This window comes from Cyanistes caeruleus, unplaced genomic scaffold (assembly GCF_971803275.1).
Source record: "Cyanistes caeruleus unplaced genomic scaffold, bCyaCae1.hap1.1 HAP1_SCAFFOLD_101, whole genome shotgun sequence".
Taxonomy (NCBI): Eukaryota; Metazoa; Chordata; class Aves; order Passeriformes; family Paridae; genus Cyanistes; species Cyanistes caeruleus.
In genome coordinates this window covers 745,117-767,801 of record NW_028255903.1, presented here as the reverse complement: position 1 = coordinate 767,801, position 22,685 = coordinate 745,117, and the positions used below count along the sequence as shown (strand labels likewise).

Below are 22,685 nucleotides of genomic sequence, written 5' to 3'. Positions count from 1 at the left end.
AACCCCTTCTTTGCCTCAATTTTCAACATTAAGACAGGTTTTCCTCAGGACAAGTGTTCTCCTGAGCTGGTAGATGGGGACAGGGAGCAGAAGAGCCCCCTGTAATCCAGGAGGAAGCAGTCAGAGACCTGCTGAGCCACTCAGATGCTCACAGGTGGATGGGATCGGATGGGATCCATGCTAGGGGGATGAGGGAGCTGGTGGATGAGCTCCCCAAGCTGCTCTCCATCATTTCTCCTCATCAGTCCTGCCTCACTGGGGAGGTCCCAGAGGACTGGAGGTGCCAGTGTGAGCCCGTCCCCCAGAAGGGCTGGCAGGAGGCTCTGGGGAACTGCAGGCCTGTCAGCCTGAGCTCGGTGCCTGGTGAGGTTTTGGAACAGATCCCCTTGAGTGCCATCACACGGCACCTCCAGGATGGCCCAGGGCTCAGACCCAGCCAGCGTGGCTTTAGGAGGGACAGGTCCTGCCTGACCACCCTGATCTCCTTTTATAACCAGCTGACCCGCCTGGTGGGTGCGGGAAAGGCTCTGGATGTGTCGAGCTGGACTTCAGCAAGGCCTTGGACACGGAGAGCCACAGCATTCCCTGGAAAAGCTGCAGCCCACGGCTTGGACAGGAGCACTCTTTGCTGGCTGCAGAACTGGCTGGAGGCCGGGCCCAGAGAGTGGTGGGGATGGTGCTGCATCCAGCTGGTGTCCGGTCCCTGGTGGTGTCCCCAGGGATCTGTGCTGGGCCCAGGCCTGGTTAATATCTTCACTGAGGGTCTGGCTGAGGGGGTCGAGTCCAGCACTCACAAATGGCAGATGACACCAAGCTGTCTGCGAGTGGGGATCTGCTGGAGGGCAGGACAAGGAGACACAGCCTTAAGCTGCACCAGGGCAGGTTTAGGCTGGACAATAGGAAGGAGTTCTTCCCAGAAAGGCTGATTGGGAATTGGAATGGGCTGGCCAGAGGGGAAGTGGAGGGGTCACTGTCCCTCTCCAGTGGCACTTAGTGGCATGGTCTGGGTGACAGGGTGGTATGAAGGCATTGCTAGGACTTGATGATCTCAAAGGTCTTTTCCAACCAATTGGATTCTGCCATTCCATGATGATTGGGATATTCTGGGGAAGCAAGGGGCCCTTGTGACACCGAGGGGCCTCACAGAACTGAGAGGACCACAGTGACCTTGTGCAGCCCCACAGAACCAGGGGTCCATTGTGGTGCTGTGGGGCCAAATGGAACCAAGGGACCTTTGTGATACCAGGGTCTCATGGAACCAAGGGCCCATTGTGACACTGCAGGACCTGGTGTGACCAGGGCTCCATGGTGACTCTGCACAACCAAGGAGAACATTGTGGCACTCTGCACCACACAGCAGCCTCATGCAGCCAAGGGGCCACGGTGACACTACTGGGCCTCAAGGAATCCAGAAGCACACTGTGACACTGTGTGGCCTGGCTCTGAGCCTGAAACCAGTGGCTGGGACAGAACTTGCTGCTGAATGGCTTCACATTGCCAAAGCTAGTGTCAAATATCAAGGAACAGCCTGAGGTTATGGAAGTCCCATCACTCACATTTCATTCCCTCATTTCAAGCTGAAAGTGGAGCTCCACTTGTGACTCTGCTTTTAAATAATGAATGTAAAAATTCAACAAAATTCCCTTAGAAAGACCCCACAAAGGTTCACATTGTGAGAGCTCACTCGAGGTAGTCCCAACTCCTGCCCTGGTTCAGTCCCTGTCAAGCCCACTGTGCTTTCCAGCTGCTTTGCTCCAGCTCCCCCAAAATCACCATGAATTCCACTGAACTGAAACAAATCCAAGTCCTCTTGGACTGTGACAAGGGCAGGGAGAGGTCACTCAGGGATCACCATCACAGGCACAACAGCCCAACATGGGAAAATGAATTGAACTTAGGACTGAGCAAATCAGAACAGGTGAATGAGAATTAAAATCAATCTTGAGAAACACCTCCTTCTGCTCCTGAACTTTTCTGGCTGGGCCGCTGCTCGCGGGGCAGAGAGACGGGCCCAGCCCTGTCCCTTAAACCTCCCTGGGAATCACCCCAGAGCCCTCAGCCTTCCTTGTGTCCATGCCCGGGGCCTCTTGTCTGTCCCTCCCAGGGGCTCCCGTGGCTCTCCCAGTCGTCCCAGTCTCTCTGAGTCCATCCCAGTTATTCCTAGTGCCCCCGCCTGTCCATCTCGACCCCTGCGTGGATTTGACACCCATCAGCCAATCAGAGCGCGGGTCACGGATGACTCATCAGTTGCCAGGCAGATCCACAGAGCCGAGTGCCCGCGCTGGACTCGGCCTCCCAGCGCCGCGCGCTTCATTCCCAGTCCCTCCCAGTGCCACCACAGTCCTGTCCAGAGGCCCCAGAGTCCCTCCCAATGCCACCACAGCCCCTCCCAGTGCCACCACAGCCCCTCACACTCCTTCTTAGCCCATTCCCATTCCACTTCCAGTCTACTCCCAGTTCATTCTCACTTCACTCCCAGACCTCCACCCTCTTATCCAGTGGCCCCGTATCCACTCCCATCTCTTTCAGCGCCACCCCAGTCCCTGCCAGTCCATTCCCACTCCCTGCCAGTCCATTCCCAGTCCCTCTCAATACCAAACCACTCTTCTCCTCTCTCTCCCAGTGCCCCCCCAGCTGACCCCAGTGTGTCCCCGTTCTTTCCCAGTGCCCCCAGCGTTCCCATCTCGCTGGAGCCCTTTAATTCCCAGCCCGGCCCCGGCCGCCTGCTCTGCTCCGGGATGGATTTCTACCCTGCCCACATCCAGCTGAGCTGGTCCCAGGGCCAGCAGCAGCTCTCGGGCCACGTAGTGGCCACGGCTGTGACCCCAGCGGGGACTGGAGCCAGCAGCTCCTCGTGCTGCTGGGAAACCCGCCCCGGCAATGCGGGCTCAGCTCCAGCTGCCAGGTGGAGCACGTCAGCCTGGAGCACCCCCTGAGCCGGCACTGGGGCACGGCCCGGCCCCCACAGCGCCGGGGGAAGCGGGGGAGGCACCGGGGGGGCTGGGAGGGGGATTGGGGTGTGCTGGGATTAACTGGGAGTGAGTTTGAGAGAGACTGATTTAAACTGGGAGAGGGAGTCAGGTGCCTAGGATGGCTGAGAAGGGGTTTGAAGGATGTTGAGGGTGGGATGGGGTTCCGGGGATCCTGGTGGAAACCTGGAGGGATTTTGGGGGTGCTGGATGTAACTGTGAAGGATCTGAGTGAGTCAGGAGGGGCTGGAAAAGCAAGGGCTTGGATGAGGTTCTTTGTGCTTGGAAGAGTCTGGGAGGGGTCTTGGTGAGTCCTGGTGGGACTGGGAAGGGACTGGGAGGGGGTTTGGGGGTCCTGGGGCAGTGAGGGGCAACTGGGAGGGGGCTGTGGGATCCTGAGAGGAAGAGGAGGGATTTTTGGTGGATCCTGAGGAGGCTGGGAAAGGATTGGGAGGAGGTTACAGGGATCCTGGGTGGGTTGGGGCAACTGGGAGGGTGCTTGAAGTGTCTCTGAGGGGTTTGGGGGGTTCCTGACCCCTGCAGACCCCCCTAGAGCCCTCTAAACACGCCAAAGCCGCTTCCCGAGCCCCATTGTGTTGTGGAAGACCCCAGTGGTGAACTCGGTGAAGCCCTGGGCCACCAGCTCCTCCGTGCTCCGCGCTGACACCTCCTTTAATTTGGGAGGGCATCGGGGGGCTCCCCAAGGGGTCTGGGGAGGGGGCTTGAAGGCACCAGGAGGCAACCAGACGATGGTGGGAACAGCCCAGGGGGGCTCGGGAGCAATTTCTGGGTGGATTGGGGGGGGGCTCAGGGGGGTTTGGGGCGGGGGGGGGGTTTCTCAAGGTGTTTTGGAGGCTGGGGCTTTTGGGGGAGGTCTCGGGGTAGTTTGGGAGGGGGGTCTCTAGGGACTTTAGGGAGTCTCTGGGTGTTTTGGGAACTCTCTGGGAGTTTTGGGGCTCTCAGAGTGTTTTTGGGTCCCTGGGGGTATTTTTGGGGTCCCTGGGGTGTTTCTGGAGGTATCTGGGAGTATTTTTGGGGGTCTCTGGGAGTATTTTGGGGATCTCCGGGGCTGTTTTTGGGAGGTCTCTGGGGGTGTTTCTTCGGGGTCCCTGGGGGTCCGCACCGCTGCAGGTCTTGCCTGTCCCCCAGCAGTGCCTTCAGGTGCAGTAGAAGCAGTTCCCGTCCAGCCGCCTCTTGCAGATGTAGGAATATTTCTGCAGCGGATCCTGGGGGTGGCAGGGTCCGTGGGGACACCGGGGGGGGCACGGGGACAGCCCCAGGACAACCCCAGTACAGGCCCAAGACAGCCCCAGGACAGCCCAGCTACAACCAGCCCTGGCCTGGTGTCCCAGTGCCTCCCAGTCCAATACTGGTGCTGTTCCCAGCACCTCCCAGTATCCCTGGGCTGTGTCCATCCCCGTCCCAGGTTCCAAAGCAGCTCCCAGTCCCACCCTGGTGCTGTTCCCAGTATGTCCCAGTGCCACCACCAGTTCCACAGTGTGTGTCCCAGCTCCTCTCAGGCCCACCCCAGTGTCCCAGAGCAGCTCCGAATCTGACCCCAGTGCTGTTCCCAGTATGTCCCAGTGCTTCCCAGTATCTCCCAGTGTGTCTCAGTGCCTCGCCTCGCCCCAGTGTCCCAGTGCAGCTCCCAGTCCCCTACTGCTATCCCAGTGTCCCCCCAGTATGTTCTGGTGCCCCCCAGTGCCACCTTGATCTTCTCTTGGTACACGTGGTCATCCTCGGCGTACTCCCTGTAGAGCTCGGACAGCTCCAGGCACTCCGACACCAGCGGGTTCTGCACCGCGACCTGGGGTGGAGGGGGAAACCAGGGGGGGTCACGGCCTCGGGGGGCTCCGGAACCCCCGCGGGGCGCGGCCGGAGGGGCTCCAGGGGAGGATTTGGGGCGGGGGTTTCCCCACCTCCTGCTGGATCCAGTCCTGCTGCGCCATGGTCACTCGTCGTAGGCCAGGCAGTTCACGTCTGGGGGGACACCGGGGGTCACCGGGGGCGTCCCAAGCGGCTCCCCGGCCCACCGGGGTCCCCCCGAGAGGGTCCTGAGGGGGGAGGGCGGGGAAGGCGCGGAGGGATCGGGGCGGTTTTGGGGGATTCTGGCGGTGGGTCCGGGGAACTGGGGTCGGTCCAGGCGCTGCCGGGATGATCGAGGCCCTCCCGGGAGGAGCGAGGCCGCGGCGCGTGGGAGAACCGGGGGACCGCATCCCGAGGGTGGCGGGATGGAGACGTGTGAGGGGGCTCCGTCGGTACCGTCCAGCCGAGCGGCTCCGGCTGCGGAGGCTCCTCCGCCGCCATCCCCGCGCCGCTGCCGGGGGCGGGACCTGCCCCGCCCACAATGGGCGTGGTTACCGATACCGCCCCCGCCCTCCCCTCATGGCGGCACCTCCCTCAGGGAGCGATGGCGGCCCCGGTGAGGGCGGCGGGCACGGTCCGGGAGCTCCGCGATCCCCGGCGGGGTCCCTGCCAGGGCCGGTGCCTCTATCAGCCCTCCCGGCCCCGCGCCTTTCTGTTCTTTGAAGCGAAAATGAAGGGAAATGGTGTTTTCCCGTTAATCGGAGAAGTAATGAAAAAGGCGCGATTGAAGCTCTGAGAATCGCCCGTGAAGGGGGTTCCTCCTCCATTTAAACAGGCACTTATGGAAGGAAGGTTTCTGCCTGTGTTCAAACTCTTTCTCCTCTCACTGCCCGCTCTTTCTGCCGGCGTCACAAGGATATATCAGGGAGGCACTTGGGAAGAACCGGGATGGAACTGAGGGTACCGGGAACATGAAATTGGGTAGAAAAGGATCGCACCCACTCCGCTGCTGCTTCAGCACAAGGCTTTGCTCCCTCAGCGCCTCCTTCAGCAGCGCCGCGTGCCCAGGAGCCTCCAGGTGCCTCCGGGTACCTCCGGGAGCCTCCAGGTACCTGCAGGAGCCTCCGGGTACCTCCAGGAGTCTCCAGGTGCTCCCCCAGCTCCCACCCAGCCCCTCCTCTCCTCCAGGAGACACCCGCGCAGGTGTGCCGAGGTAACACCTCCCAAAGCGACCCCCGGCAGGACCCGCCGCCTCCTCATCCTCGCTGGTCTCACCAGGGGTAGCCAAGACTCCCAAAATTCCGAATTTTCCCCAATTCTCCCAGGCTTCCGCTGTCCCGTTTGAAACTTCCCGCGCTGCCGGGGTGAGGGGCGGGGTTATGCAGATTTATCGAGAAAAAGTGTGCGAAAGGCACGCTGGGAGAATGTTTTCTGGGGGGTTTCGGGGTTCAGTGGGGCCGGATCGGGCGGGACGCGAGAGGGAAATGCGGGAGGAGGCGCGGAAAGAGGCCGGGAACGGCCCGGAGCAGCTGCGGGGGCGGCGCGGGGGTGGCCGTGAGGTGGTAAAAGGCAGATCCGGGTGGGATCGGTGCGGGGCGGGAACTCCCGCATCGCTTCTCGGCCTTTTGGCTAAGATCAAGTGTAGTATCTGTTCTTATCAGTTTAATATCTGATAGGTCCTCGATGAGAGGACTTCATGTTAAACAGATTTTTGGGTTCGGGAGTTGGACCCGGAGCTTGCTTCCTCCACTCCGCGCATCGTCCCGGTATTGCAGAGCCTCCGGGAGCGGTGCACCCCGCTCGGGGTCACCTAATGGGTTAAAAATAGAGTGAGCTTTTCTTTCGAGTCGAGACCGCCCGGTTTCAATCGCGACATCCCCGCGCTGCGACTCAGCCCCGGACCCTTCTCTATCGCGATATCACCACGCTGCGGCTCAGCCCCGGACCCTTCTCTATCGCGATATCCCCGCTACCGCCAGCGCGGCCCCCCACCGCACCCGCCGCGCTCACAAAGGGCTCCGAGCGATCGCCCGTGGCCATCGAGTGCCGTTCATCGAGCGCGGCTCTATCGCCATTCTATCGCGGCTCTATCGCGCTCACAGCCCTGCCATCGGCACTCAGCCTCGCTCCTGCATTCTCCTGCCAAACAAGAACTTTGCTCTCTAACTTAACTTCTCTTCTTAACCTCTTAGGCTCTCTTACCCCCTCTTGCCCCTCTTTCTCTACCCATTTAATTACCTTCTGCCCTTATGCTCTCAGCCTCCCCTTTCCGCTTTCTCTCTCCCTCTTTGAGCACGTTTATGCTGTGGCTGGCAGCGTAAATGGATCTCTTCCACCCTCTACCTAAATAATAAACTGCTTATCCCAAGCTCAGCCTGGCTTGGAGAAGTATCTCACCGCAAACCCGTTTTTACTCCTACACCTGGGGCCGCATTTCTGGGCACACCTGAGCCCCTGCACATCTGGATACCCATTTTGGGGTGCACCTGAGCTGCTGGCTATCCGTGTCCCTACTGTTTGGGCTGTATTAGGTTTGCACAGCCTGCTTTTGATAGCTCGGCTTTCTACAGGGCTGGGTTCTGAGAGAAGGTTCTGGAAGTTTCCTCTGTGTTCAGCAGATCCAATCCCTGGATGGATCCAAAGATGGAGGTATCAGATGCAGAGGGCCACGAGGATGCAGAGATCCACCCGTAGCCCCTGGAGAAGCCCATGCCGGAGCAGGGCAATGCCTGAGATGAGGCTGTGGCCCCGGGGGACACCTGCGGACAGAGGGGCCCTCACTGGAGCCGCCTGTCCTGGAAGGACTGACCCCATGGCAGAGTGACCCACACTGCAGCACTGTGAGGGGCTGTTCCCCATGGGATGGACTCAGCTTGGAGAAGTTCCTGGAGAAGTCTCCGGTGGGAGAGAGCCCAGGGTGCAGCAGGGGAACGACTCCTGTCCTTGAGCAGCGGGAAAAGCCCCGGGGGATGGAGTGACCATGGCCCCATTCCCTGTGTCCCTGCACTGCCGGGGGAGGAGGCGCAGTTGGGAGGAGGAAGGGGTGGGGGGAAGCTGGTTTTAAGGGTCTTCCTTTACTTCTCATGATCCTGCTCTGAGTTTGTGGAGTTTTCTGCCAGAAATCTCTCTCCTCCCCCACTCATCCACAGGGGTTTGGAGCAGTTTACCTTTTTAGGGGGAAATCCGAGCGATGCACTTATGCTCCTAATTAGAGGTGGGAGAAGTGAGGCTCCAGGGCTTCCCGCTGAGCCGGAGCCACCGAACACCCAGGGCAGGGAAAGGCGGACCGGGAGCTGCGGAGAACTTTGTTTGTGTTGGGAGCTCAATGGCGGCTCGGGCCGGGCCCGTTCCAGGGCTGTTCCTCATCTCCGCCCTTCCCCTCACACAGCCCGGGGGCCTGAGAGCGCGGGGCGGGACTGTGCCGTGTGCAGAGAGCCCGCCGCTGGCTGCGATTGGCTGCTGCTGCCGTCACTCGTGGTTCTGGCGCGCGCTGATTGGGCAGAGCGGGGACAAGCCCGGCCCCGCTGGCGCCCCCAGGGCGGCCGCGGGGCAGGAGAGCCGCCATTGCCGGAGCGTCTGTGCGGGCCCGGGAGCGGCGGCAGCGGCCGGAGCCCGGTGAGGCGGCGGCGGAGCTCGGAGGCGGCCCCAGCCATCGCAGGTGGGAGCCGCGCTCGGTTCTGCGGGGGCTCGGGGCTCGCTGCGGGCCCGGGAGGGGGCGGCAGGGGGCTGTGGCGGGTTATTTGTGCCGTGGCCGGCCCGTGTTGGCCCTGGCGTGAGGGCGCTGCGGGAGCGGCTGCCCGCGGTCTCCTTCCCGCTGGGGCCTCGGCAGGAGCCGGTGCCGGAGCAGCGCTGGCTCGTCCCGGTTCGTGTCGGTAGTCCGGAGGTGGCTGCGCTGTGCCCGGGGCTGGGCGGGAAAATTCCCGGCGCCAGAGGTTTGTGTGGCCAAAGGAGCCCGAGGAGCGGTGTGAGAGTGACTTTATTGCTGCCCAAAGGGAGAGGCCATGGGGCATTTGCCATGTGCTCTCTCCAGTTGCTGGAGGACGCGGCCTCGTTTTTGTCCTGGTTTTCCCGGCCGCGTGTCCCTGTCCCTTTCCCCACTGGCGGAGGTGCTTGGAAGGTTCAGACTTCCCGATCTGCCTCCTGCATGTCCCGGTTAATATGTACCCACCACTTTTGTGTAACATCCGATATTGATGGCTCTGTTAAGTCTTTGTTCTTCCGGAAGTTCAGGAATTTAGCGGGACTTTGTCTGAGGAGCAGTCCTTGTCAATTAGTAACATTTTCTGAAACTGATGCTTTCTCACATTGCTTCCTTCTGTGCAAGTCACGGCCCTATCTGCAAGCAAATTCACTCACAGACTCCGTTTTTTCTTCCTGGATGTTCTTTGATTTTGGGATTGCTCTCAGTGCCCTCATTCGCTGTCCTTTTGTAGCTGTTTGTGGCTCAGGAGGCCTGGCTGCTCCCTGCATCCCCTTGCTCAGCTGCTGAATGAGCTGCACTCAGCAAGGTGTCCTGCATGGTGAAAAGATGAGAGTTGCTGTAGCACATAAGAGGAGAAACTGCATTCGTTTAACTCATGGTCTGCCAGGGAACCACAAAAAAGTTGCCCATTCCCATCCTTTCCATGTTTGGACCGGTACATGAGCTCTATTCTTATATCCTTTGTTATCTGTTTCTCCACTTTTCCTTTGTGATCTATTTGCCAACAGCAGTTTGAGTCATTTAATTTTCCACAAACTCTGCCTCCTTTTCCTGCTAAAAAATAATGTGACTCCATCCCATGGTGAAATGTTGTGTTCCTCATCTGGGCGGATTGGTTGGGAAGAAAGTCAGAAGCTTGAGCTGTCTGGTTGGGTATTATTTTGAGGACATCCTGTAATCTAATTATGCCATGGAAATGATAAATAGTTTTTCTGGCTCCTGATATGAATTTGTTACGGTTCCCAGGGTCTGGTCCATGGTGTTGCAGGATTTGTTCTGGTGGCCGTTCATCTTTTCCCCATTTTCTGGGTGCTCCTTCCAGCCAGGGCTGCATCAATTTTTGGCTTTTCTCTAATTAAATCAGCACATACTTGGATTCCCAACTGATTTCCCTTAACTTGGGGTACCAAAAAAAACCCCAGTGCTCTAATTCACCCTAGGTAACATAGAAAGTGAGAGCACAAGTTAAGGTGGGGACTGGGATGATTTCCGCCCATTTTTATAGTGAAATTTTCACAACAATCTCCATTTGCTGTTTTCCTTTTCAGCTTAACCAATTTCTGCTGCAGTCAGATATCCTCACCATGGGCTCTGCCTTTAGCTGTGCAAATTCCATCTGTGCCCCCAGGCAGAGCTTGGGCTAAGGGGCAGAGGAATTCAGGCCAATTCCTCCCCCAGGCAGGAAGACCCTGGTACATTGTCCAGGCTTTGCCCCAGAGGTGTTAATTTGCATTTCTAAAGCTCCTCTCCTGGCTGCCTGGAATGAAGCTTCTCTTCCTGGGGAGCCATGGGATGACTCACATGGAGGGCTCCCTCCCCCATCTGCTGGTTTGTTGGTTTTTTTTAACAATTTTCTATTAACTGTTAACCTTTTAAAGGGTCTCCTTTCAAACTCTTCTACTTTTCAAAATGCAGCTTAAAGGTGAACATGGAAAAACCCATGCCATAATGTTGCCATCACTACGAGCCACACACAAACATAAAAACAAAAATTAGAAAGAAATCAAGTATTTTCTTTTTCTTCTCTTCTGACTAAAGACTGACTCTCACACCCCTGGCCCAAACAGAACTGCCAACAGAAAAGTAGAGTTATTATGAAAAATTCTTTTAATCGTGTAATCCTTTCACTGAAACTCTGAAAAGCAAAAACTCTCCAACAATGTCTTTAGAAAAATAAGGCATTACTTGATTCTGAACAGAATCATTTCAACCACACCATAGTCTGCATGTGCAGAGAAAATCATTCCATGATATGTGAGTTTTACTAGATGTTTCCTAAACTTTATCCAGTCTGAACCCATAGAAATCCATTGGTTTAATGTTCATTGTTTCCAAGTTGTGGAGTTCTCAGTGTTTGGTTTCCTGTTGCATCCAGATTTCTGTGCCTCTGATGTGAATGAGGTCTGCACTCCTGGATTTCCTGCTCAGCCTTTTCCAGACCAGGTGTCTCCAGCTGTGCCAGGGCAGAGTCTGGGGTAGATGTTGGTTGATGTTTGCTGCTGGGCCTTGATGTTTTGTTGATGGTCGTTGTCTTTGTGGGAATCTTTTGGGCTATTCCCAGTCTATTGAGATGTTAAGCTCATCTCTGCTGAGTGGTGGAACATCCCTTAAAAAAACCCTTTAAAATTCCTTTCCCCAAGGAAAATGCAAACCAAGCCTGACTGGAGAAATCAGATAAAAAATAATTTTACACTTGGTATATTTTCCTAGAATCTAATCCCAGCCAGCCCAGAGTTTGAGTGTAATTGAGATCCAGAGTGGAATTCTCACGGTGCCTTCCCCAGCAGCTGTGGCGAGGGCAGGCACAGAAAGCCCTGAAGCTCCAGCAGTGCCAGCCAGGATTGTCCCGCAGGGGCTGGAGATGCCAAAGGAGGGTGCCCAGGCCGAGGATTTCAGCAGAGGATCTGTGTGCAGGCCCAGGGGCTTCCCCTGCTGGGGAGCCCTGGCTGCTGCTGCCTTGCCTTCAGTGCAGGCTCAGGGGCGGCCTCCCATCCTCCTGCTGCAGCCGGGAAATCCAAATCTCCGGGGCTTCAGAGCCCTTGAGCCGAGGCTGAGGGGTCCCCCCGTGTTCAGCTGTGCTGGGGCTGTTTCTGTGCTCAGGGACACTTGGAATGGGCCGTGTCACTTGGCCACCAGAGCTGCTTCTTTCCACTGCTTCGGCAGGACCTGATGTCCTGGTTGGGTGTGTCGTAGTAGAGATGGACAATGACGCCTGTTTCTTCTTCCACCACAGCCAAAGCTTTACTGCACACAGCTTATATTTACATGGTTATCAGAAGGCACCGTGCTTAATTCCAGTTGGTTAGGAACTCAGTTCACTGGTTGGTAATGGTGAGTGTACACGTCAGTCCAAACTTTTCTCTCTAACAATGTTTACATACTTTTTCTACTGATTCCCATGGGACAGATCCCTTGTTACTACAGGTGCACTTGTTTTTCTCCCCAAGAATAGTTTGTTATGTTAACAAACTTTTCATCCTCAAGATGTTTTTGCCTGGGAACTTACCAGGCTAGCTGCTAGCTACACTAAGCCCATGTATCAAGTCCTAAACCATGATTTTACAAGTTCTTTCTTTTGTAAGGTTTTACCTTTATGTGACAGGGTGTTGTGGACAGCAAAGTCCAAAGGTGGGTGTGTCTCAAATCTCTCCCAGCCCGGGTCTGGATCTCTCTCAATTCAATGCAGGCATGGGTTTCTTCCCAGCCCCCTCTCCAGGCTGTTCAAACAGGAGGCTGGGTTAAACCCTTCCCCTGTCCTCAATTCTAAATCCTCCTGTGCCACTGAACAAGTTTCATACTGCAGTCACCGAGCTCTGCTCATCCATTTAGGGGCTCTGTTGGGGTACGTGGGAGAAGGTGAGGAGGGGTCCCCGGGGGTCGTGTCCCCCCCCAGGAGCGCCTGTGACTCCCCCATGTCCCCCCCATGCCGGGCTCACCCCCTTTTGTCTCTGCCAGAGCTCCTGACCCAGCTCCTGCTGTGCCCTGGGAGGGGCTCTGGGGAGCCCCTCTGGGACCCCCTTGGATCCCCATTCCTGGGCCCTGGGACCCCCCCGCATCTCCTTCCCCAGCTCCGGGACCCCCTGCACCCCCTTCTCCTGCACCAACAGCGCCCTGCACCCCCTTTCCCGGGGATCCTCCCCTGCCAGCCCCTGGATCCCCCGGTTCCGTCAGCCCGGGGACCCCCGGAGCCCCATTCCCGGCCATCCCGGGGCACCGCACCCCCAGGCCTCCCTTTCCAGAGAAAGCCGAGCTGGGCACGGGGCTCTCCAGCCGCTCTGGGATTTCTGATCACCCAAAGGAGAGGGAGAGAGCAGCAGAGAGAGAGAGAGAAGGAGATTGGGAATCGGGGCTCGGGCTCCCAGCGCCCGCTCCTGCTCCGCCGGGGCTGGGGAGCCGCAGCCGCAGGAAAAATGGGATCCGCGGATCCCGGGGTTTCCCTCGCTTTGGGCCGAAGCCGGCGGGTTCCAGGCAGAGTTTGAGCGCAGGGCCCGGGAGTTCAGCCCAGTTTGTCCCGGGGGTCCCGCAGTGCGCGGCCGAGGAGGGTCCCGGGGGATCCCGGGAGGGGATCCAGGGGAATTCCCTGGAATTGCCCCGTCCCCTCCCCCCGCGCTCCCTCGGGCACTTTCGCTTCCGCCTTGCCCGCCCTGCGCCGCCGGGATCTGCCCGGCGACCGGTGACGTCACTGCAGCATCGGGCTGCCACTGGCGGGCAGCAAAGAGCGGCGCCAATGGCGGGGCCAGCGGGGAGCTGCAGATGCTGCAGCAGCGGCACAGCCAGAGCGGGGCTGAGCGGGGGGAGCCGGGGCTGGGGGATCTGTGGGGCTGCGATGGCAACTGTGGCACCGCCATGGGGATCCCTGAGATCCAGGCTGAGGGATTAATGAATTCCCTGGCTCACAGCTGCAGGGAATGTCTCCGGAAATATGTCAGATATGGGCGGGAGGCGCTGGAGTGTAAAGGTGGGGAGGGCAGAATTCCCAGGGAATATGGGAATGGGAATGCGGGATTTGGGAGGGCAAAATTTGGGAACGTGTGAATTCCCACGGAAATTCCATGGATGGATCTCCGACATCGCATTCCCATGAGATCTCCATGAATGGATCCTGTCCCACTCCCATGGGAATTCTGTAGATGGATCTCACTGCCATGTCATTCCCATGGAATTCCATGGGGAGATCTTCCCATTTCACTGCCATGAGAGCCCCAATCCAGTTCCCCTCCAAACCCATCCTGGGGGTTGCCCTGTTCCTTGCCCTCCCCACCTCCCCTAAGACTCCTGAGGGTCCCCCCATGACACAACCAGCCCCCCCAACTCTTCCTGGGTCCCCCCTCATCCCCCTATAATGGGAATTCCTGGAGTCCCCCCGTGTCCCCTCCCCCAGGACTTTGGGGGTCCCACCCAACCTGTCCGTGCACCCCCAGATTTCTTCCACAGCCCCCCTGTGATGGTGGAGGGTGGGGGCCGAGTGCTGGTGCCCCCCTGCCTGCAGCAGATCCAGCGGTGAGGGCAGTTCGGAGGGTCCCTCAGCATTTGGGGTCCCTGGGATTTGGGGTGACCCCCTGGCCCCCCAGGATCTCCCTGAACACGCTGACGCTGCCCGTGCGCGGTGAGAAGGTTCAAACCCAGCACGGGGTCCCCAGCACTGCCACCTGCATTGCCCAGGTACCCCCAAACCTGCCGAGAACCCCCAAACCCCCCGGGACACCCCAGCCTCCCCTGATCCCAAACACATCCCTGGATGCTCCAAAAACTCCCCAAAACCGCAAAACGCGATACAGACGTTGAGAAGGTTCATACCTGGCATGGGCTCCCCATCTCCATCACCAGCAGGTTCCCCAAAACAGCCTTGGGACCCCCAATTCCACCCCTGGTATTGCCCAAATTCCCCCATCTGGACCCCTGTAAACCCCCTTGAGAACTCCCAAAAAACCACCATGGCCCCAAAAACACCCAGAACTTCTGAAAATCCCCAGGAACCCCTCACAAAGGTTTATACCCAGCATGGAGACCCCATCGCCTTCATTGGCATCACCGAGGTACCCCAAACCCCTCCCGGGACCCCCAACCCCTCCCGGGCTCCACTGCCGGGACCAACGGGAGTGGTGTTGCCCTTTTAAGAGGAGTTAGAGTGGGACCCGACAATACCGGGGACCCTTAAAGCGGCCATGGTAGAGAGAACCCCCAAAATCCACCCTGGGGGACAAAACATCCCCTACAGGGGCTTGGGGTGGGGACACCCCTAAAAATGTCACTTAAAGCCGTCATGATCCCCCTTCAAAAGGGACTTGTGGGGCTGCGGCCGCACAAACACCCTAAAATGGGGAGAAAAAAACATCCCTGTAGTGGTGGGATCCCCCCCAAAAAAACCTGAAAAAGAGAAAAACTCCTCTTCAGAGGGGCCTGAAGACCCTGGAAGGCTCTCGAAGAGGGACAAGATCCCCTCCTCTGCTGGGGCCTCCCCGAGCCGGGAACACTCCCGTTCCTGCACTCGGGGGAGCCCCGAACGACGGCGGCTCCTGGGCTGAGCCCCCCTCAGCCGGGGCTGCGGGGGGAACTGGGGGGGCTGGGACGGGGCTTGGGGGTCCTGGGGTGAACTGGGGGACCCTCAGTGCTCCCACCTCCCCCTGTTCCCCTGTCCCGCCCCGTTCCCATTGTTCCCCCAAACCTCCGCTGCCCCCAGCTCGGTTTGCGGGGGACCCAGCCCTTTCCCATCGTGTCCCGGCCCGGCCCCGCTCACCCGAGGGCTCCGAACCACGCACAGGGACAGGGGAGGGACAGAGGAGGAGGAAGAGGAGGGACAGAGGAGGAGGAAGAGGAGCAGCAGGAGGAGGAAGAGCTGGAGCAGGCAGAGGAGGCTCCACCTGCGCTCCCTGCTCTCTGCATCTGCAGCTCCTTCGGGACCATCGCCCCCCATCCCGCAGGTGCTCGGGGAGGGGGAGCTCGCCCCAAATACCCCGGGGCTCCCTGGGTTTGGGGTTTTTGGGGGGGATGTTTGGGGATGGCAGGGCTCCAGAGCCGAGCCGCAGATGCCCCTCGGGGGCACCCCGGGGGTCCCCGGGAGGTGTTTCTGGGGGTTCCCTGTGGCGGCAGAGCCCCGGCAAAGGGGCCGGGGGGATGCGGGTCCCCCCGCGGTGCGGGTTGGGCTTCCCGGCCCGGGCCCCCCGAGCTTTGCCGGTGCCAGATGGGGACCGGGCGGGAGCGGGGGGACCCCGGTTTTAGGGAACCGCGGGAGAGCCGCGGCTTCCCTGAGCGGGACCTCAGAGAGAGGAGAACCCCAGAGCCGCAAACCGGGGACCCCGAGATGGGGGGGACCTCTGGGATTGCCGGGACCCCGGCGGGGGGTGCTGGGGCTGGAGTGGCGGCATGGCCGGGAAAGGGGTTCGGGGCTCCCGGTGCCGGCAGTGGCTGCTCCCAGCATGAGCCCAGTTGCTCCCCCCATGTGGCTCCAGTTTCCTCGGCACCAGGATGAGCCAAATCACTCCCAATCATTCTCTATTACAGTACAATTTATCTCCATTTTCCCCAAATATTATCTCCATTTTTCCCCCCATTTTTGCTCCATTTTCTAGCAATTTTATCCAATTTTCCCACATTTTTATCCATTTTATCCTAAATTTTCCTTATTTTTATCCCAATTTTTCCCCATTTTTGCTCCATTTTTCCTTATTTTTATCTTATTTTCATATCATTTTTCCCCATTTTTTCTATTTTTTTCCTGCATTTTCCCCTTATTTTATCTTATTTCTCCTCAAATTTTCCCCAATTTTTTCTGATTTTTTTCTAATTTTTCCTCCATTTTTACTCAAATTTCCCGTCATGTTTTCCTATTTTTTCCAAATTTTTTCCCATTTTTAATCTGTATTTATCCATTTCCCCATTTTACCCTGTTTTTGATCCATTTTACATTTTTTTCCCCATGTTCTCTCCTATTATCCCCGTTTTCTTCCATTTTTCTCCCATTTTTGCTTTATTTTTACCATTTTTATTCCCATTTCCCTCCATTTTTCTCCTAGTTTCCCACAATTTTTTCTCTGTTTTTATCCCAGTTTTATCTCATTTTTCCACAATTTTATCCTTATTTTCGTGTATTTTTTTCTCCCATTTTTCCCCATTTCCATCCCATTTTACCCTATTTTTATCCCATTTTTCCTCAATTTTTTTTGCCATTTTCACTTTGTTTTCCTCCATATTTTCGCAGTTTTTCCTCCCATTTTTCTCTCTTTTCCCCCATTTTTTTCTAGTTTTCCCCAACTTTTTTGCCATTTTTCCTCCATTTCCATCCTATTTTTCCCTATTTCCCCTTAATCTTCCTCATTTAATTATCCCAAAAATTAATATTTTGGTGGGGGAAAAAAATAGAAATTTTGGTAGGAAAAAAAGGTGCTTTGGGGGCAAAACTCCATGAATTTGTATCACAGCTTTCCCGTGATTTTTCCATGATTTCCAGCCAGCAGGAGGCGTGGGATTCAGCCGAACATTCTGGAAGCTGGAAGAAGACCAGGCTATCAACCTTCCCAAAAATCTGGACCAGCTCATCTGCAATTCCACCTTTCCCCACTCCCTGGATTCCCAGGTCTGGAAATTCTTCTACAACCTCCCACGTAGGCAATTCCCAAAATTCCATGGAAAAATGGGATAGGGGGAATTAATTCTGGTTTTTTCCTGATTTTTCCCAATTTTTTTCTCTCTTTTTTTTTTTTTTTTATTTTTTCCTGATATTTCCCTCATTTTTCCCTGAATTTTTCCCAGTTTTTTCCTCATTTTTTTCCTGATTTTTCCATTTTTCCTGATTTTTTCCTCTTCTTTTCCCAAAATTTTCTGTCTTTTTCCCAACTTTTTCTCCAATTTTTCCATAATTTTTCGTTTTTTCCCATTTTTTTCCTGATTTTTTTCTCTCTGATTTGTCCCAATATTTCTCCTTTTTTTCCTAATTTTTCCTGATTTTTCCTGTTTGTTTCCTTGATATTTCCTGGTTTTTTCTCAATTTTTTCCCATTTTTCCAAGGTTTTATTTCTCACTTTCCTTTCCTCATTTTTTCCTTGATTTTTTTCCTTGATTTTTCCCATTTTTTTCCCAGTCTTCTTCCTCTTTCTTTTCCTGATTTTTTCCCTGTTTTTTCCCAATTTTTCCTAAATTTTTTTCTTGATTTTCCCCCATTTTTTCCTGATTTTCCCTCTTCTTTTCGCAATTTATTCCTGGTTGTTCCCCATTTTTTTTCACAATTTGTCCCTGATTTTTCCCTGTATTTCCTAATTTTTTTACTGATTTTTCCTGATTTTTTCCATGTTTCTTCCCTCTCTTTTCTTGACTTTACCCAATTTTTTTCAATATTTTTCCTGATTTTCCCCTTTTTTTCATGATTTTTTTTATTTTCCTGATTTTTTTTCTGATTTTTTCCCATTTTTTTCTCAAACTTCTCCTTGATTTTTGTGGTTTTTCCTTTTTTTCCCATTTTTTTCCAGATTTTTCCATTATCCTTTCCCTGATTTTTCTGGTTTTCCTCAATTCTTTGCTGATTTTTTTTTCATTATTTTTTTTCTGATTTTTCCAGATATTTATATCCTTTTCCGGTTCACTTCCCTGATTTTCATGTGATTTTCCTTTTTTTCCACATTTTTTCTCTGATTTTTTCCGAATTATTTTCCAGATTTTTTTGCAAGTTTTTCTCTCAAATATTTTTGGGTTTTCCTTCATTTTTCCAATATTTTTCCCAATTTTTTCGTGATTTTTCCTGATTTTTCCCAGGGTCTTTTTGGCCTTCTTTTCCTGATATTTTCCCTGATTTCTCACAATTTTTCACAATTTTTTTCATGTATTTCCCATTTTTTCCTGATTCTTTTCTTTTCCTTTCCCAATTTGTTTCTAGCTTTTTCCCAATTTCTTCTCAAATTTTCCTAGGTTTTACCTGATTTTTCCTGGGATTTTTCCTATTCCTTTCCAGATTTTATTCCTCTTTCTTTTATGGATTTTCCCCAATTTTTCCAAGTTCTTTCCCAGTTTTTTTTTCTGATTTCCCTAATATTCTTTCCAATTTTCCCTGGTTTTTCATGATTTTTCCTTCTTTTCCTATTTTTTCCTTATTTTTCCCCCATTTTTTCTGATTTTTCCCAGATTTTTTTCCACTGTCTTTTCCTGATTTTTTCCCCAATTTTTTCCCATTTTTTCCTTGAGTGTTCTCTTTTTTCCCCAAAATTTTCCCTGGTTTTCCCCAAATTTTTTCAAATTTTCCCATTTTTCCCAAATTTTTCCCAATTTTTTCCTGATTTTTCCCTGATGTTTTTTTATTTCACCCTGGTATTTTTCTGGTTTTTCCCTGATTTTTCCCTTCCATTTTCCTTGAATTTATCCTTGTTTTTTTTCCAATTTTTCCCGAATTTTCCAGCTTCTTGCACACTCACAGTCTGATCCCAGTAACTCCCAGTCTGATCCCAGTCACTCCCAGTATGAGGCCAGTGGCCCCCAGTTGCTCCCTGTCAGTTCCAGTATGACCCCAGTAGCCTCCAGTGTGATCCCTGGGACTCCCTGTCTCTCCCAGTATATCCCTGTCAGCCCCAGCACGCTCCCAGTCATTCCCAGCTCCTCCCAGTTGCTCTCAGCATGATTCCAGTTGTTCCCAGCCACTCCCAGTCAATCCCAGTATGACTCCAGTCACCCTCTGTGGGATCCCAGTCTCAGCCAGCATGGACCCAGCTGCTCCCACTCTGATCCCAGTATGATCCCAGAATAGTTGCAATTGTTCCCAGTTCCTACCAGTATGATCCCAGTTGTCCCTGGAATAGTCCCAGTCCATCTCAGCACAGTCCCACTCACTCCCAGTTTCTTCCACTGTGGTTCCAGCTGTTCCCAGTATGGTCACAGTCACTCCCAGTATATCCCAGCTGCCCTCAGCATGCTTGTGCTCATTCCCAGTCATTCCCAGTTACCCCAGTAAGGTTCCAGTTACCCCAGTACAAACCAGTCCCTGCCAGTGCTGCCACTCCTGGGATCCCCCAGCCCTCTCTGTGTTCCCCCCTCCCACATCTCCCCAGAGGAGCCCCAGTTGCTGGCAGTCCCCAGCCAGGGTCCCCAGCCAGCCCCAGGTTGGATCTGCAGCCCCCAATTTTCCCAGTTTCCCTCTCCTTTTCCCTGGGCCGGGTTCCCCCCGTCCCCAGCGGGTGGGAGCAGCGGAGAGCCCCGTGCTGCCCATCCCGATCTGTCCCGGCTCCATCCCCGCTCCTCCCGTGGGCTGTGAGGGGTTCGGGGCACCGAGGGTGTCACTGCTCCTGGGGGAGGAGGACTAGGAAGAGGAGGAACAAAGCAAGATCAGGGAAGGGAGAAGTAACCACAAGGTCGAGCACTCCCTGAATTCATAGCCCCCCACCTGTGGGGTCATTATCCACCATCCCACAGGTGACCGGGGAGGGGGAGCTCAGCCCAGATATCCTCGGGGGTCCCTGGGTTGGGTTTTTTGGGGGAGATGTTTGGAGAATGAAGAACTCCAAAGCTGAGCAGCAAATTCCCCTTGGGGGAACCATGGGGAGTCCCAGCATCCCTTATTGAGGAGATGGAACTGGGGGGAACTTTTCAGATTCCTGGCACTCCCAGTAGCCTGAGGAGGGCAGGGACTGAGCAGACAGAGGACCCCCAGTACAAGTGTGACCCCCAGCAGCTGGGACAGGGGGAACCCCTGAACACCAAAGGGGAGAGACCAGAGTTGGGGAACTCCTGGGAGGCATTTTCAGGGCTGAAACTTGGTGTTTGGGGAATTTATATGGGCACCAGTTGCCCAGTGACTTCTAAAGGTGGACTTGGAGAGAGGAAACCCCCTAATTCAGTGTGCTCATGTGTTGTGTTTTTCCCCAAACCAGGATCTCCCATTCCCAAACCTTGGCCAGATGGAGAAGGCGGCTGTGAGGAAGAGGAAGATGCCCCAGGACACCCAGGCAGGTGAGGAGGAAGTCAGTGCCCCTTTCCCCCTCTCTCCTGCTCCATCTTCCAGCCCAGCATGGCCCCCGGCTGCAGGACAACCCCGCTGCCGATGCCGTCCTGCCGGGGATGCACTGGGGGGATCTCCTTCCCCTTCCCTCTGGCACGGAGGCAAATCCCATCCTCTCCTTGTCCTTCCTCCCCCAGACCAGGAGCTGAGGATGGAGACCAGGGAGGACAAATCCCCACGGCAGAACCTTGTGGAAGGGGCCATTTTGAGCGGTACCACAGCACAGGAATCCAATGGGGAGGAAAAGCTCCAGAGATCCCGCAGGAGGAGGGGCTCCAAACCCATCCCAGGGTGCTCTGAGGAGGAAAGACCCACCCTGTGCCGGGAAGGTGGCCGGAGATCCAGCCGAGGCTCTGAGCTGGTGGTCCATGAGCAGCTTCAGGATGGGGAGAAGCGCTACAAGTGCTTGGAGTGTGGGAAGAGCTTCAGCCGGAGCAACAGCCTGATCCGCCACCAGATGATCCACACTGGGGAATGGGCCTATGAGTGTGAGGAATGTGGGAAGGGCTTCAGCTGGAGCTCCCACCTCATCATCCACCAGCGCATCCACACTGGGGAGAGGCCCTATGAGTGTTCCGAGTGTGGGAAGAGGTTTCAGAGGAGCTCCCATCTCCTCAGGCACCAGCGGATTCACACGGATGAGAGGCCCTTTCACTGCCCTGACTGTGGGGAGGGCTTCAAGCAAAACTCCACCCTTGTCAGGCACCAGCGCATCCACACTGGGGAGAGGCCCTACGAGTGTGGGGAATGTGGGAAGAGCTTCAGTCAGAGCTCCAGCCTGACCATCCACCAGAGGACCCACACTGGGGAACATCCCTATGAGTGTGAGGAATGTGGGATGACCTACAGCCGGAGGTCCAAACTGACCATCCACCAGATGATCCACACTGGGGAGAGGCCCTATGAGTGTCTCCAGTGTGGCAAGAGGTTTCAGACCAGCTCCAGCCTCCTCAAGCACCAGCGGATTCACACAGATGAGAGGCCCTTCCGCTGCCCTGAGTGCAGGAAGGGCTTCAAGGACAACTCCAACCTCATCAGGCACCGGCGCATCCACACTGGGGAGAGGCCCTACGAGTGTCCCCAGTGTGGGAAGAGCTTCACCCAGAGCTCTCACTTGACCCAACACCAACGGAGGCACCGGTAAGGGAAGCCCTGCGAGTGCCCCAAGTGCAGGAAGGTGTCCATGTGCTGCTCCAGCTCCATCCCCCATCAGAGGATCCACGTTGGGCAGGACCTGATGACCCATGTACCCAGTGGTCTGTGTTGGGAAGACACTGAGCTGGTGGTCATTTTGATTTGGCCCTAATTTCCTTTTGATTCATCTTCATCCCTTTAAAACAGACAAAATTGGCTAAAAGTCTACAGATTCATCAAAGGCATCTAAAATCTCTCTTTTACTAGTGCTTGAAGGGAATCTGGTATTCAGGGAGGTAATGGGGAGGGTTTGGGGGGTATTTGGTATATTTGTCTCCATTTCTTGGCATTCAAGGAGATGAGCGAGTTCTATCTGTCACCTCAAAACCACTCAGTGCCATTGAAATCTACTCAATCCCACCCAGAATTCCTGGATTCCACAGCCCCTCAGGGTGTGATGTCTTAAGTTTTAGCTTTCATATTTTTCATATTCTGCACTCTCTTCATTTGTAGTTTTGAACTTCCTATTAAGTGTTAGTGAGCTCTCTTCACAGAGTAGGTAGACAAAACAATTCCTTTTCTAGCTTGATACCAAGGACAATTGTTACAAGTTCCATGCCCAAAAGCATGAACAAGGGTGGACTGAAGAGAGAAAACAAGAAGGATGGGACTTCATCATCTGAAGCTGTAATTGGACAATGAATCCAAATATGCAGATGGACCTAAACTTCTGAAAATGTGAGACCTCATGATCACTTGTCCATTTTTGTGACCATTTTTGGTCTTTCATGGGTGTAGCCCTGGCCAGGTTCTTGTACTGCCCAAGGCAGTATCCTTTAAGGCCTTTTAATAAACTTTATTCTTAACTCTGTCCAGCCCCTGTTCTAGGTCAGCCTTCCTCGAGGCATCATGTGGATTGGGTTGGAAGGGGACTGGGTGAAGTGGGATGCAAATCAGGAGGGGTGAGATGGGCACTGGGTGGGGCAGGATAGGTGGGATGGAGTTTGGGAGGTGTGAAATGAGGGAAATTGGGCTTGGGAAGGGGGTCTTGATGTCCAGCAGGAGTGGGATGGGTTGGGGTTTGGATTGGGGAGGTGGG

At 54.9% G+C, this 22,685-nt stretch overlaps 1 protein-coding gene, 1 non-coding gene and 1 pseudogene across 3 annotated transcripts; 2 read left to right on the top strand and 1 right to left on the bottom strand.

Annotated features, from left to right (window-relative positions):
* Positions 1 to 3,776: 3,776 nt before the first annotated feature.
* LOC147646334 (uncharacterized) lies at positions 3,777 to 6,850 on the bottom strand (annotated as a pseudogene).
* Positions 6,385 to 6,575, top strand: LOC147646335 (U2 spliceosomal RNA). The gene has a single exon (XR_015281910.1). It is a non-coding gene; the product is annotated as a U2 spliceosomal RNA (small nuclear RNA).
* A 1,485-nt stretch (positions 6,851 to 8,335) lies between the features above and the next one.
* LOC147646333 (uncharacterized) lies at positions 8,336 to 22,461 on the top strand. 2 transcript variants are annotated; one of them, XM_086873605.1, is made up of 4 exons: positions 8,336 to 8,433; positions 16,925 to 17,050; positions 20,325 to 20,403; positions 20,590 to 22,461. In XM_086873605.1, the coding sequence occupies exons 3-4, from the start codon at positions 20,352 to 20,354 to the stop codon at positions 21,594 to 21,596; spliced, it is 1,059 nt and encodes a 352-aa protein (XP_086729731.1). In that variant the 5' UTR covers positions 8,336 to 8,433; positions 16,925 to 17,050; positions 20,325 to 20,351; the 3' UTR covers positions 21,597 to 22,461. The 2 variants fall into 2 exon arrangements, with proteins under 2 accessions (XP_086729731.1, XP_086729732.1); XM_086873606.1 differs by lacking the exon at positions 8,336 to 8,433 and adding an exon at positions 8,726 to 15,398.
* The last annotated feature ends 224 nt before the right edge of the window (positions 22,462 to 22,685 follow it).